The 14158-nt window shown below is 41.2% G+C and overlaps 1 protein-coding gene across 4 annotated transcripts in view; it reads left to right on the forward strand.

Annotated features, from left to right (window-relative positions):
• nphp4 (nephronophthisis 4) overlaps window positions 1-14158 on the forward strand; it is a 226391-nt gene that overhangs the window by 14226 nt on the left and 198007 nt on the right. For all 4 annotated transcript variants that reach the window (XM_015967467.3, XM_015967468.3, XM_015967465.3 and 1 more), the window contains exons 3-4: window positions 8716-8885; window positions 10004-10068. In XM_015967467.3, coding sequence (XP_015822953.3) covers window positions 8716-8885; window positions 10004-10068 — 235 coding nt within the window. The remainder of the gene's footprint in view (window positions 1-8715; window positions 8886-10003; window positions 10069-14158) is intronic.

Consider the following 14158-nt stretch of genomic DNA (forward strand, 5'->3'; position numbering starts at 1 on the left):
TTGAGCATTATTTCATGATAAGTTTAGGCTTTTAATTCTTTTCTGAGCTTTAATTCTATTTCTTATAGTGGAATGATTATACACTTTACAAATTCGGTGACTTTTCATAAAAATATTTGGGCAAACAAATTTAAATTTAGAGTGGTTTTTCTCTCTTTGCACCCAGTCAAAATTACACAAATAGGTTCATATTTACAGGTGATTCTCAAAATATTTCAATATGGTGCAAAAGTCCATTTATGTCAGTACTTAAACGTAGACTCAGATACCATTTAAAGGCCCAGTAACCATTTGCAGGTTTTTGGATTAATTATCTGATTCGTGTGTGAAAATTGGAGCCTAGAATATTTATGTAGCGTCATGAAATGTCCTGTTTTTGACCTAAAGGTCATGCTCTGCTGCGTCTGCTCGAGTGGAGACAAAATGTCTCTGACACAGACCTAATCTACATGATATAGTGGCCAAGGCCTTTCATGCCTCTGCTCATCTGAACTGCTTCACCTCTGTTACAGCTCAAGACAAGACGGAAAACTCTCTTGAAAAATACATAATCAAACAACATTTGTTATTGCCAATTATAATGTGAGCCCAATGTTCGATCAATCTGTGAAATGACGATGTTATTACTTGACATTATAAGTCTGTGATCAGTAGTATTTTACAAGTAATTATAATCTTTAGTGGCTCCGCCCTCGGTCTGCCAGGCAACAGTATTTGTTGCGTTTTTCAAACAGGAAGTGGGAGTGGATTAAGACTCTGGTAGGGGGTGACTTGCTCTTTACGTAAAATATTCCTTATCAAGTTTCACCTTCATCAATTCTGACTGATATTTGAGCAGTTGTTTGGTAGAGTTGGTTGGGGTTAGGATTCTTGGTTGGCACCCACTCAGTGCATAGTGGTGTGAAACTCACTGAACAGTAACTCTTGGGTTCAAGCGGTTTCCAGTTCATGGTAGCCTTGAACCTTGGTGACTTTTGATCCTAAAAAAGGTACTTTTATCTGCGTATACCAGATGGATATTTATCAAATAAATATTTATTTATCCCGGCAAAGAAAACAACCAACAATAGTTAGTCGTAATCACTAAAGAGAAGTTATTAACCTTGGCGTAACCTATATGAGACACGAGGAGTTGTTTTTGTCTAAGCCCCAGGTTACTCAGCTCTAGGGCTGCAGCTATCAAATATTTTTGTAATTGAGTACTCTATCGAATCTGTTATAGATTAATCGAGTACTCTAATAAATTACCCTTTTGTGTTTGTAAACCATTATATCAAATAGCATGTTATAAAATATGAAAGACCTCTAAAAATGAGCAAGCAATTGCCAGTTATTCTTCAAGTTTTATTCAAAATTAGTTTACAAAACTTCAGCGCTTCCAACTTTACTTCACAGTAAACAAATGCGTGTGCAAAAAATAAGTATACAACCTGAGCCGATTTTCCCCTCGTGCGAGAATCGAAAAACTAGGATGGTAACTGTTGAAGTAGCGCTGTGAGCGGCTGCGGCCCAAACGACACCAGAACCGCTCACGGCGCGTGCACAAACATGGCTCACCAGCTATTTCCGTAATAACACGTCCGCTTTAATTTCTACATGCTTTTTTTCTCACACAATAACAAGGATTGTCGAGAAAGCATGTTTGCCATGGTTATGTCAAATTATACTGATCACAAAACATTGATTTACTTTATTTCGTTTTCCTCTCATAAATACCTGTGTCCTCCTGCAGTAATCCAGAGGGACAACAGACATCAATTATTCATTAGATACAAAATACTGAAATTTCCTGACTTGGTAGAGTGGAAAATATTGCAAATAATGTACAGAGCGAATACGAGTAATCTTCCAACTAATATTCAGAAAATGTTTCATAAGAGAGTAAGTGGGTACACGTTAAAAGGAACTGATGTCTTTAAGAAATCTAGATTCAGAACCAAAGTGAGGGAATGTAACATTTCTGTAAATGGTGTAAGATTGTGGAATGCCACTAACAAGGAATTTAAAGAATCAACTACACTTGCAATATTTAAAAAATGTATAAAATCTAATGTATTTAGTAATTATGAAAAGGAGAATTATAATGTCAAAGATTAGACGTAAAAATATTAGATAGTGACTGAGGTTACACTGTGTTTGTTTGGCGGATAATTTTATTTCGTAAAAAGGGGCAGAAATCATAAGATTTTTTCTTCTATCTGCTCCTTTTCATTCAAATGTTTTTTTTTTCAATATGTTAATGTATCCTGTATTTGTTTGTGTTTATTTTATACATTGTGAATGAAATAAAAGATAAAAAAAAAAACAACACAATAAAAAGTCTGACGCGTTGTGTAAAAAATGCTATTTTGAAGCACATTTTTAGGTCCGACGTGTTGCCACCAGAAGCACAATGTGAGCTAAAACTAAGCGCTACAAATGAAAAAGTCGCACAGTGTCCGCAGAATATATAGCGGACCTCCGAGTCTGTTTGCAGAAGTGACATTTACATGTGTAAATGCCTTACGACGTGAAAAATGGTCCCACACCTTTGACATTTTTTGTATTTTTCGCACTCCACCGGGGTCCACGTTGTCCGCCATGGCTTAAGAGAAAGTTAAGTTACATTCGCTACTTACTAGCGTGTGCATTCTGTGCAGTGTGTATGTGCGTCACTTATTTTGGTGCGGGTGAAACACGATTGCAAAGCCATGAATTAATTAAACATGATTTAAACGATGCCTCGAGGCAGAGAATTTGACTCGAGGCTTTTTTGTACTCGAATTATTCGAGGTACTCAAGGAATCGTTTCAGCCCTACTCAGCTCTGAGCTCATAGTCTTCCATCCAGTAGACGTAGTGGAAATGCTGTTTGCCTTTCTTCTGGAAAGCCTCCAGAGGTCGAAAAGGTCTATGTCAATTAAACTGCAGTTGTTCTGGACCTCTCTTTGCAAAACGAGTGGTCAATTGTACCTCCTTAGTTTTGTGCAGTTCGCCCCTCTGTGCTTGCCTAATTGCCCGTGAGTCGAGCTTTCAAATGACCACCTCAAGGGTGCGGTGCAAATTATCTTCAGCTTTTATATATTGATAGCTCTGTGAGACAGTGATAATTGGCTCTTTAGCACCAAAAACCAGATATTGGAACAAAGACGCTGTTATATGAGTTTCTATTGATGCATTCCAAGGGATTGTTACAGTTCATTACTATTTTTTTCCCAGTTTTACTAAAATGATCTTCTTACCTGCTGCCTCACCAAGCAAAACCAGCACCCACTGAATTATAAAACAGACTACAGGCGGTGTTTAAGATGCTCTTAGAAAAGTTATACCGGCATCAGGTTTAATGACCCTGAGCAGTTCCACTTTGTTCAAAATCCAGTCGGTAAGCTTAGTATACAACCAAAGTACCCCAAATTATTGCTTGAGTGGTTACTTTGGTTGTTGATGCTAACTGCAACAGAATTCCCTGCTGATGGTATTTTAACACCACCATATATCTTTTCCATATTAACTTATAGAGATTAGATATTTATCCTTGCAAGAATCCATTGGTGCTTTGTTGACAGTTGTCATGGTGTTTAACCTCCCATCAGGCCTGGTGTAGCGGCAGGCAAGCTGTTTTTCTAAATGACATATTCCAACGCTCTAATGGCACAGAAGCTCTCATAACACGTCCTTATTGAGCAGCTTTGTTCAAATCTGTCGATTAGATTAGCTGTACAATGGAATAAACATGGAGCTTCATTTCAGCTGAGTTCTTTGTTGCATAACACAACAGGATGTAAGGATATGTAAATAGGCCCCGTGTGTGAAAGCAACACTGACCGCTACTGGAGATCCTTCCTGCCAACAGCCATTGTAATATACAACAACTCTTTGACAACTTGATTATTATTATTATTCTGATCTACGACAGCAATCAATTTACCTCTGGGATTAATAAAGTATTTTTGAATTAGAAGTGAATTGAATTTCACGAGTGTTTTGTGTTAAAAACAGATCAGAACAAAAACAGACCCAGGCTTTGGAGTTAAATCTGCCCCTCTCTTATATTCACTTTTAATAACTCTTCTCACACGTAATGGTTAAACAATTTAGGGGTGCTTAGGATTAACAATGAAGCAAAGAACAATGTGCCTTAACTATTGCAAACAGATGGATGTCTTTTATGCTTTTTGGAGCAATGAAATGAAAGCAGTGGAGGCTGTTTTTAAAGCCTCTTTCACAGTAGACTGAAACCCCCAAAACCTTCTAAAATCTGGCATTTGTCCTCAGCAGCAAAAAGAATAATCTACATTTGTTTCCTTTCCACTATCTTTTCATTAATTTTGTGAGTTTATCTGCTCTGGGCAGAAGAGAAACACGACACTCGGTAGAACACTTCATTTTTTGTTGTTGTTTGAAAGCTGAGCTTGATTCTGTTGGTTCCTTATGTAACTCAGTAATGATTTATGAACATTTCTTTTGAATATGAACTTAACGCTACACCGGCAAATCTGCTTAACAAGTTAGCTTAAAACATTTTTTCCATGCCACTTAACAGCATTCTAACATCGTATAGCTGTAAATATTTTGTGGAGATTAAAAAAACATGAAGTGATTCTCTCTAATTTGTCTTAGAACCTCAGCCAATAACACAACTAAGGCCCTGTCCACACGTAGCCGGGGATCTGCCAAAACGTAGATATTTTTCTACGTTTTGGCCTGTCATCCACACAAAAACTGAGTTTTTTCACACGAAAACGGATCTTTTTTAAAACTCCGGCCAAAGTGAAGATCTGCGTTTTCTCCGTTTTGGGTGTCTGCGTGTGGACAGACAAAACCGGAGTTTTAAAGGAGACATAACATGCTTTTAAGTTATTCCTTTTTACATCTAAATCCTTGAGTTGGGGGTCTAAATACAGTCGAGCGGCAGTTCTTTGGTCTGATTTCCTCATTGTTGCTCTACAGACCCTCATCTACCCCTGTTCTGAGGAGAGTCTTGAGAACGAGCCGTTTTTGGGTACTGTCTCTTTAAATCTGGAGGAGGAGCTGTAAACTCCGCCCCCCTCCGCAACGTCACTTTCCGCGACAAAAAAATGCTGACATCACGTGTGCGACCTGTGTTTACACTAGCCGACAGCATGGATGCCCTCAGAGCTGCGCTCGCTTTATCAATTGTCCAAGTGCTTTTTGCTTGTTTGTTTTTGCAAGCGGAATTACTGCTCCTTGCGGAAGACCACAGACGAAGGACGAGGTTAAGAACGGGGGAAATACTGCCGCCTACAGGTCTGGCATGTCCTTAACAACGTATTTATCCGGGTACGTGTGGACAGAGTTTTTTTTTTTAAATGAGGTGGTGTGGATGCAAGTTTTTGGAGGGGCGGATATTCACTTTTAAAAAAACCCAGCTACGTGTGGACTAGGCCTAAGTCCAAAACCAACTATCGGACCATCCAGTTGTCTGTCTCACCAGACATCTGCACTTCTGCATTTCCCTGGTTCCTCCATTCATTACGCACTTGTAGATTTTGCAATAGAACACCACTTGGGCGAGAGGTTCCCAGAAAGACAAACACTATTTGAAATCACGGACAACAAAGATGTTGGGGTCTAGAAAACGGCGACTGGTGTTTAGCGCCCTCTCGTTTAACGTGGCAATGCTCGTTCTGGTGTCAGGCGGGTGTGGCCTATAGGGATGATAGCCGACGGGAAGGATGTGTTTGTGTTTAAAAGCTAGCATCTTAGGCAGATTTGCCATTGCAGGGATGCACAGCTATGAAAATGTCGGCTGCTATGGCTGATAACTGTTATCTCAACAAGAAAAGATAAATATTGTACATTTGTATTGCATAACTTAAATTTTGATATATAGCAGCAGATTGCCATGTGTAAAGTTCTATGTGCTCTGAGCCACTTGGAGAAGAGGAGTTAGTGTTTCAGGGTAGTTCACATCTACTTAGACTTTTTTCTGATTATGTCAGCATGTTATTATGCTCCATGATCAATGGATCAGAGGGAATTTGTAGGTCTCCTTGTGGTATCCAGGCCTTTGTGCTGTGTAAAACAGGGTGTTTCTGGCACTCCAGGACTATTATTTCAAATTTGGGCACATAAGAGCTTGTGTACAATTGCATCTTCCTGGCAGGACTACAGAAAGACTTCTGTAAGGATTGATTGTGTCTGAACTTGTATGGAAATAGCAGGTCAACATAATAAACCAACCTCATGACTGAGATTGTTTTGATATCATTGCCTCACGAACAAGCAATCTTGTTCGTTATTATTTTAGACCTAAAATATATTAAATTAGTTTGATTCGAGCACCAAAAGTAGCTAAACTATTGTCTCTTAAATAAAGTTATTTAAAATTTTAAGTTAAAACAGTTTGACGCAGAAGCCAGGAAAATTATTTTAAATCAAAATATTTCTTATGAATAAGAGAACATGCAATTGTATTGATCTTTTTGTCTCACTTTAACGTTTCTTCCAATAAATCAATTTCTTAATCCAAGAAAGCTGTAGACAGTTGTGTCCTTTTTTTCATGTATTCTGCACATAAGAGTCCAAACAAATTTCTGCACAGACTGCAGTCCCATGTGTCACCATGGCAACTTTCAATTTATTCTATTGGTTTCTCTGGAATTAAATGCCACATATGTATCGTGTTTTTATTTTGATTGTCCCTGGACTGCTCTAACTCAAACGAAGACAACAGTTGATGCTCCAAGCCAAACTAGATGCCAGGGGACTGTGCACCATCTGTACTTGTTTATAGGTCATTTCCCTGACATGATTTTCAGCATGCTGTTTATTGGTCATTATTATAATATGTCACATTATAGCTCTAGTTGATCTTAATTATTTCTGCAATAAGCCTTGTCCCTCTTAGAGTGGAGATATACATGCAATTTGCAGAGAAAAGGTGAGGAAATCAAAAGACCATCTGGATTGTTGTTGTTGAGACTTCCTAAACCTGGATTTGTGTTTGTTTCAATGACCATGGCAGAGATACTATATATTTCTGTGATGGTAACAGTTATGTAAGACACCTTTTTAAGTATGTTCATGTATTTTTCATTAAGGTATTACAAACTTTTATCTGCACACATTACAAAGGCACAACTCTGAAAGTAGAGGTTGTGTTGGCAGGAATGGATTACCACAGAGAATTAAAATAATGCAGCAAAGACCCAAGAGACGTATGAGATTGTCCTTACAGAAGAACAAATGGGATAAATGGGAAGGCATTTTATTAAGTTACATATTGTTGTCTCTCCTAATTCTATTAATTCAGGATCTTGGTACTGGGTTGGATCAATGTACTGTGGTGGTGGTGGTGGGGGGGTTATGTGGAAGGGACAAAAACTGCAGTTTTCCCCTCATCTGCTACGGGCTGGATCCAGAAAGGAGCAAGTTTCCATTGACTTCCATGTTAAAAATGCCAACTTCACAGCACAAATAAACGTGTCTACAGCTTGTTTAAAAAAACATTTTTGATTTAAAGTTTGCCATCATGACAACTCTGAGGGGGCTTTAATTAAATTTAGATGTAATTACAGCTTGCAATTATGAAAACTTAGGGGTGTGTCCATTTGATTGACAGGTAGAAGATCCAGCACAATTTAGTAGTTTCTCTGGTCCAACACACTTGGTTCAGTGGTTGAATCACTTGTGCAGCAGCTCATCAGGTTCTGCAGAAGCTTGTTAATCACCTGCTAATTAAGATCAGGTGTGTTGAAGCAGGGTTTAAACCAAAACGTGCTAGATACTGGCCCTCGAGGCCTGGAATTTAATGTCCCTGCTATAAAGCAAAGGGTAGCACAGTCGCTCAACTGCGTTTGTCTGGCTCAAAATGCCCACGAACCTCCGTTAGCTTCAGCTAGCTCGTAGCTACATCAGCTCAGAGTTTGTTGGGTGTCAGTCATCTACCCCCACCCTCACAGCCCTGCTCTCAGCTCCATCTTTGTATTTCCAGGAGTAACAAAACACGCATGTAAGGAATGGCAAAGGGCAAAGGTAGAGACTGAGCAGTTACAGTGCAGAAGGTGTAGCATAAGAAACAATTGTTCAAAGGCTGATGAATACATGAGTGTCCCGTTTAGATTTAAAAGTTACTTGAGTTGGGGCACATTTGAGTTAATAAGGAAGCTGATTCCATCTGTGTGCAGCATAGTAGCTAAAAGCAGCTTCACCCTGTTTGGTTCTGACCTGGGGTTTTACTAGCCATTGAGTGATTTATAAACTAGTAGAAGCACTTTGCATGTAGACTGAGGATCAGTGGTCCAAGAATCAAACCTTGGGGGATCCCACATGTCTTTGTGATCACCAATAGAGACAACATTACCCTTGTCTTTGAGATATGATCGGAACCAACTGTGCCTGATGGTCCCACCCAGTTTATGAGCATATCAAGAAGAGTGTTGTGTTCCACAGTTGCAAAAGCAAGCCTTTCAAAACAAACCTTTGCTGGTAGTAACACGGGATGTTTCTTTTGACAAGTGTTGAGCAGAAAAATGCACCCCCAGCTGTAAGAACGCAGTGGTACTTAGGAGACTACTTGGCTTGTTATCACCCCCTTGTTGGAAGTTCTGTACTACCAAGATTTGTTGGATAAAAATGACAGTTGTGTTAACTGATATGTAATGAGATATGTTTTAGCAATTATTCAAATATTTGAAAAATCGTTCTTCATTGTTACTTCCCGTTGTTTAATCAATTAGAAGAAGGATGGATGATGTCCTCTTGTATTTTCCAGGTCCTGTACCTTCACACGTCTTTGCTGGTTCCCAGCGTGCTGGTTGTTCTGGAGCTGGTGTCATTGTCTCCCAAACCAGTCGGCTCCCACCAGGCTTTGGGGAGAGGCTTCGCACTCCTTGAGCTTTTTACCAACAGGCCAGAGGATCAAGCTACTGATGGGGACAGAAGGTGATTAGTGCTTTGTTTTAATTACCACGCACATGAATTAATGAGCTTTCTCATAAATAGATTACTGCAAGACAGGTGTATTTATAATGAGAGGGACTTGTACTTGTGGTACTTGTCCAGCCAGTTGATTTTATTTAATATAACTATGTTTTCCGCTTCATTTCACTCATTAGAACAATTGTAAATTTCAAGGATTTTGCTGCATCTTTGATAAAATCCCAGCTGTTCAAGGCCTCCTGTAGCTTATAGACAGTTTCACTAAATGTTGCTTGCAGGTTAGAGGGCAAATAGTTTGTTATTGTGAAGGTCATAACAGCTCTTAAACTCTAACATCTTGCTCAAAAGATGACCGTCTTAAGTTCTTTTGGGAAAAAAAACGTCTTCACAGATTTAACTATAAAATAGTTGTGTATTAAATAAAAAGTAGATTGTTTAAACTCAAGATTGAAACTACAATTTTTTCATTCTCGGATTTCTTCCTGTTTGATTTTTTCTGTTCTGTATTACTGTTTTCTTTCTCTACCATGGTGGCATCTGCTTGCAAAACAGTTTGCCAGGTTTCTGCTTTAATGCCATTCTGCTGCCTTTTCAGCCAGTCTCTCATTTGTCAGACTGACTCTAAATTTACCCTCTTAGACTGCAGCTGGAGGAAGCAACTATTTCACCACAAACAGACTAAATTAGGTTCCTGTTCTCTACGACCTCAGTTATCTTTTCATAACAGCATATAAGCTTGCAATTCTCCCACTGTACATTCAGGTTGGACTAACCTTTAGCATGGAGGGGATTTTCAAGAATCAAATCACCAGCTTTAGGCGAGCTGTATTCTAGTGGGTTGGAGGTGGATGTCATTAAAATGGCAGCTAAAATGGTAGAAACAACCACAACTCCCATACTGGTCATAGTGCAGATAGGAAGATGTAAGACATGAAGGGCTGGATCAATCTGATAAGAGGTGGCAGAACTTAAAAAATGTAGACATATACAGAGATATGATATCTTGCATGATTAAATCAGCGTGAAATCAGGTCAAAGGTCAAATTAAGATAGGCTAAAACATAAGATCATCTATAACTTGCTTTGCTTTTTAATAAGGTTGGTTCCATTCTCTCCCGTAGGCTGAATTTGCACCATGGATCACCGCGAGGTCTGCTCCACCCCCTGCTGAAGGAGACTGTTGACTGTGAGGATCAGTTATTGTATTATTTTGTTCTTTGACATATTGCAGCACCACATCCACAAATAACACAAACTGGGAGGACTTCTGCCGTGTGGTGTAGTTGCTAATGCAAATGGTTAGCTTCTACTACCCAAGACGTTCTCTGCTGTTTCCTTGACACTAAACCAACAACAGCCTCCCCTCTTGAGTCAAAATGGGTGAGTCCATGAATGTTCAGTGACAGTGTGACATAGATCTGTCAGGCTGTTCTGAACCGAGCATTTTCTCGTCTATTTTTAGCCAGAAGGAGCTGGAGAAAGAGCTAGAAGACTATTTTCCATGTTCAGCCTGCATGTTAAACTCAGAGTGACCGATCATTTTCAAAAAATTAGTAAATAATTTCTCAGTGAACTTGCTCTTTAATAAAAACAAACAAACAAACAAACAAACAAAAAGATACATACTTAGATGAAAGTAAAACAAATGTAATAATTAGGTTTGAGATATAATCTACATTAACCGTATTTCCAGTTTTACCAAGGATTTTGAATGTTTTGGAAGAGCAACCTTCTAGTCCAGGAATAACTTATCCTGGTTATCCCGAAAGTTCGTTATCCAACTTGTTTTGGTTGTTTCCCTGCTCTAACCTTAATGGGTGAACTACCTGTTCAGGAGCTCATGAAGCTCTGCAGAAGCCTGTTAATCAACTACTGATGCAAAAAGAATAGCTCAACTTCTATGTTTTCTTCTGTCGCGTTGTCTGGCTAGGAGTTTTGATTCATAAACTTTCCATAAAGCTGTTTAATGTCCGGATTTTCTATTTTTCCTTATAGTAAGAAAGTTGCAGGTTTGAATCCCCATGCTATAACCTTTCTGCATGGAGTTCTCTCCGTGTATGTGTTGGTTTTCTCCAGATACTCCAGTTTCCTCTCTTCTGGCAGTGTCCCGGTGGGCCGCTTAGCCAAGTGGGCTGCTTGCCCAGCTTTGGCCGACACTACTCCACAGTTGGTAATCTGCAGAACATTAGCTACATGGTAACCCAAAGCTAATAGAGTTTTTCCAGGCATTTTTAGCAAGAAAAATGCAGTAGAGCGATGACATATAAGTAGTTTTACCGCGTTGGCATGTAGCTAATGTCCCTCTGATTTTCGCCCGTGGAGAATGAGCTGATCTGGAAGGCCAGGGCTCCCGGTCGCAGTGGTCTGACCCTGCTTGTAATTTACCAGTCCCAGTCCATATTAGATCTCACATTCAGCCTAGAGACGAGTCCGCGGGCGACAACACCCCGCACCATCACTGCTCTCCCAATGGGGAGGGCCAACTGAGGGCCGACGATTCGTAAAAATGCCAGGGCCGAATTTTGGTCCCAGTCCACCCCTGTATGTGACTAGTTGTTTGTTTCTGGGGTGTCCCCCATCTCTCTCCCATTGGCTGATGAAGTTAGGCACCAGCTAGTGAGTTTGCCCTACAGAACTGGTAAACTGTCTCCTTTCAGCTAAAACCTCAAATTCCACTGCTGACCAGAATCAAAAGTTTTCATTGGTTAGTTTTTTTAATAAATATACACTCTTAATATATAATTAGGATTTTACAGTTTGTTACAAGGAAGTTTAAATGAGAATTTGTAGAATACATCAGGCCCCTCTCTGAAGGCCCACGGCGCTCCGGTGGGTTCCTCCTGACTGGAAGTTGGAAGTCATTCTCATGCCTTCGGCTGAAAGTTGCTTCTGGGAATTCATCAGCATTTATTCAATTATCTTTGAACATCTGATTCACTTTGGTTAAAAATTTGAGAATAAATTTTGAATTATTTAGTCACTAGTGAGGCTTCTAGGTGGTCTCGTTATGTCCTTGGTTGGCTTTAAACCAGGGCTATGAATTACAAAACACTTTAGTGCTTCATAGTATGAATAACATTGTGCCAGGGAGAGCCCGAGTTCCTGTCTTGGCTATCATGTCACATGAATATTAGAAAACCTGCTCTCAAACGGACTCTTATACTTGCTGAATTATTCACCAAAAGCCTGTTGTTCAGTGGAATGCTGCGTCACTGTTTTACGAGCCGTGTCGCTGCCGCTCTTGTTGTCTCCCTTTTATGGTCCGAACCCGTTTTCCCATTTCCCATTTTACCACTTAAACTCTGATCCAGTGTGACAGCGCCGGCGTCTGCTGTGTGATGTGAAGAACTAGCGAGTAGGAAGAGCTGCATTATGATTAGTGAAATAAATAAACCCTTTGGTGGTCATTTGTGTGTGACTGTGCTAATGAAGTCTAATTAGACGTTTTTATTATTCATGTGTTAACGCAGCGTTTTCTTGGCTTGGTTTCCGAAAACACTGTGGCTCCTGAGAATAGCATAACTGATCATTCTTGATTTGTTGTTGATAAAGCTGGTGTCAAATGTTTAACTTAATAAAAGTGGGAAAATGTACTCCATAAATTGGTTATTCCATCTCATCTGCCACAATAATTTTATCCCAAACCTTGTTACTATTCCAAAATATAGTTCTTGATTATAACAAACAAGGAAGAAAACAATATTGTGGTGTGAGACAGGGTGTGTGTGTGTGTGGGTGGGGGGGGGGGGGGGGGGGGGGGGGGGGGTCTTAGACCATCGACTCTGAAAAACAACAGAATTAATGACAACCTACAACAAACACCAAATTAATTTATCTGTTCCCACATTTAACCATCCATCCATCCATCCATCCATCCATCCATCCATCCATTTTCATCCGCTTATCCGGAGTAGAGTCGTGGGGGCAGTAGCCGAAGGCAAGAGGCCCAGACTTCCCTCTCCCCAGCCACGCTTATCCGGAGTAGAGTCGTGGGGGCAGTAGCCGAAGGCAAGAGGCCCAGACTTCCCTCTCCCCAGCCACGCTTATCCGGAGTAGAGTCGTGGGGGCAGTAGTCGAAGGCAAGAGGCCCAGACTTCCCTCTCCCCAGCCACTTGGGCCAGCTCCTCCGGGGTAATCCCAAGGCATTCCATGGTCAGGTGAGAGACATAGTCCCTCCACCGTGTCCTGGGTCTACCTTTAGGTCTCCTCCCTGTTGGACGTGCCCGGAAAACCTCACCAGGGAGGCGTTCAGAAGGCATCCTGACCAGATGCCCGAGCCACTTCAACGGCTCCTCTCGATGTGGAGGAGCAGCAGGTCTACTCCGAGCCCCTCCCGAATGACTGAGCTTCTCACCCTATCTCTAAGGGAGAGCCCAGCCACTCTTTGGAGAAAACTCATTTCTGCCGCGTGTATCCACAATCTCGTTCTTTCTGTCACTACCCAAAGCTCATGACCATAGGTGAGGGTAGGAACGTAGATGGACCGGTAAATCGAGAGCTTCGCCTTCTGTCTCAGCTCTCTCTTCACCACCACAGACCGGTACAACGCCTGCATCACTGCAGATGCAGTACCAATCTGCCTATCGATCTCACGCTCCAGTTTTCCCTCACTCGTGAACAAGACCCCGAGATACTTAAACTCCTCCACTTGGGGCAGGACCTCATCCCTGACACGGAGAAGGCATTCTACCCTTTTCCGAATCAAGACCATGGTCTCAGATTTAGAGGAGCTGATGCTCATCCCAGCTGCTTCACACTTGGCTGCGAACCGCTCCAGCGAAAGCTGAAGATCACGTTCTGATGAAGCCAGCAGGACCACATCATCTGCAAAAAGCAGAGATCTGATCCTCAGGCCACCAAAACGGATGCCGTCCACACCTTGGCTGCACCTAGAAATCCTGTCCATAAAGGTTATGAACAGAATCGGTGACAAAGGGCAGCCTTGGCAGAGTCCAACTCTCACTGGGAACGAGCCCGACTTACTGCCGGCAATGCGGACCAAGCTCTGACACCGGTCATACAGGGACCTAACAGCCCATATCAGAGGGCCTGGTACCCCACACTCCCGGAGTACCCCCCACTGGGCGGCCCCCCGAGGGACGCGTTCAAACGCCTTCTCCAAATCCACAAAACATATGTAGACTGGTTGGGCAAATTCCCACTCACCCTCCAGGATCCCCTTAAGGGTATAGAGCTGGTCCAGTGTTCCACGGCCAGGACGAAAACCACATTGCTCCTCCTGAATCTGAGTTTCAACAATCCAACGGACCCTCCTC

This window comes from Nothobranchius furzeri, chromosome 15, assembly GCF_043380555.1.
Source record: "Nothobranchius furzeri strain GRZ-AD chromosome 15, NfurGRZ-RIMD1, whole genome shotgun sequence".
Taxonomy (NCBI): domain Eukaryota; kingdom Metazoa; phylum Chordata; class Actinopteri; order Cyprinodontiformes; family Nothobranchiidae; genus Nothobranchius; species Nothobranchius furzeri.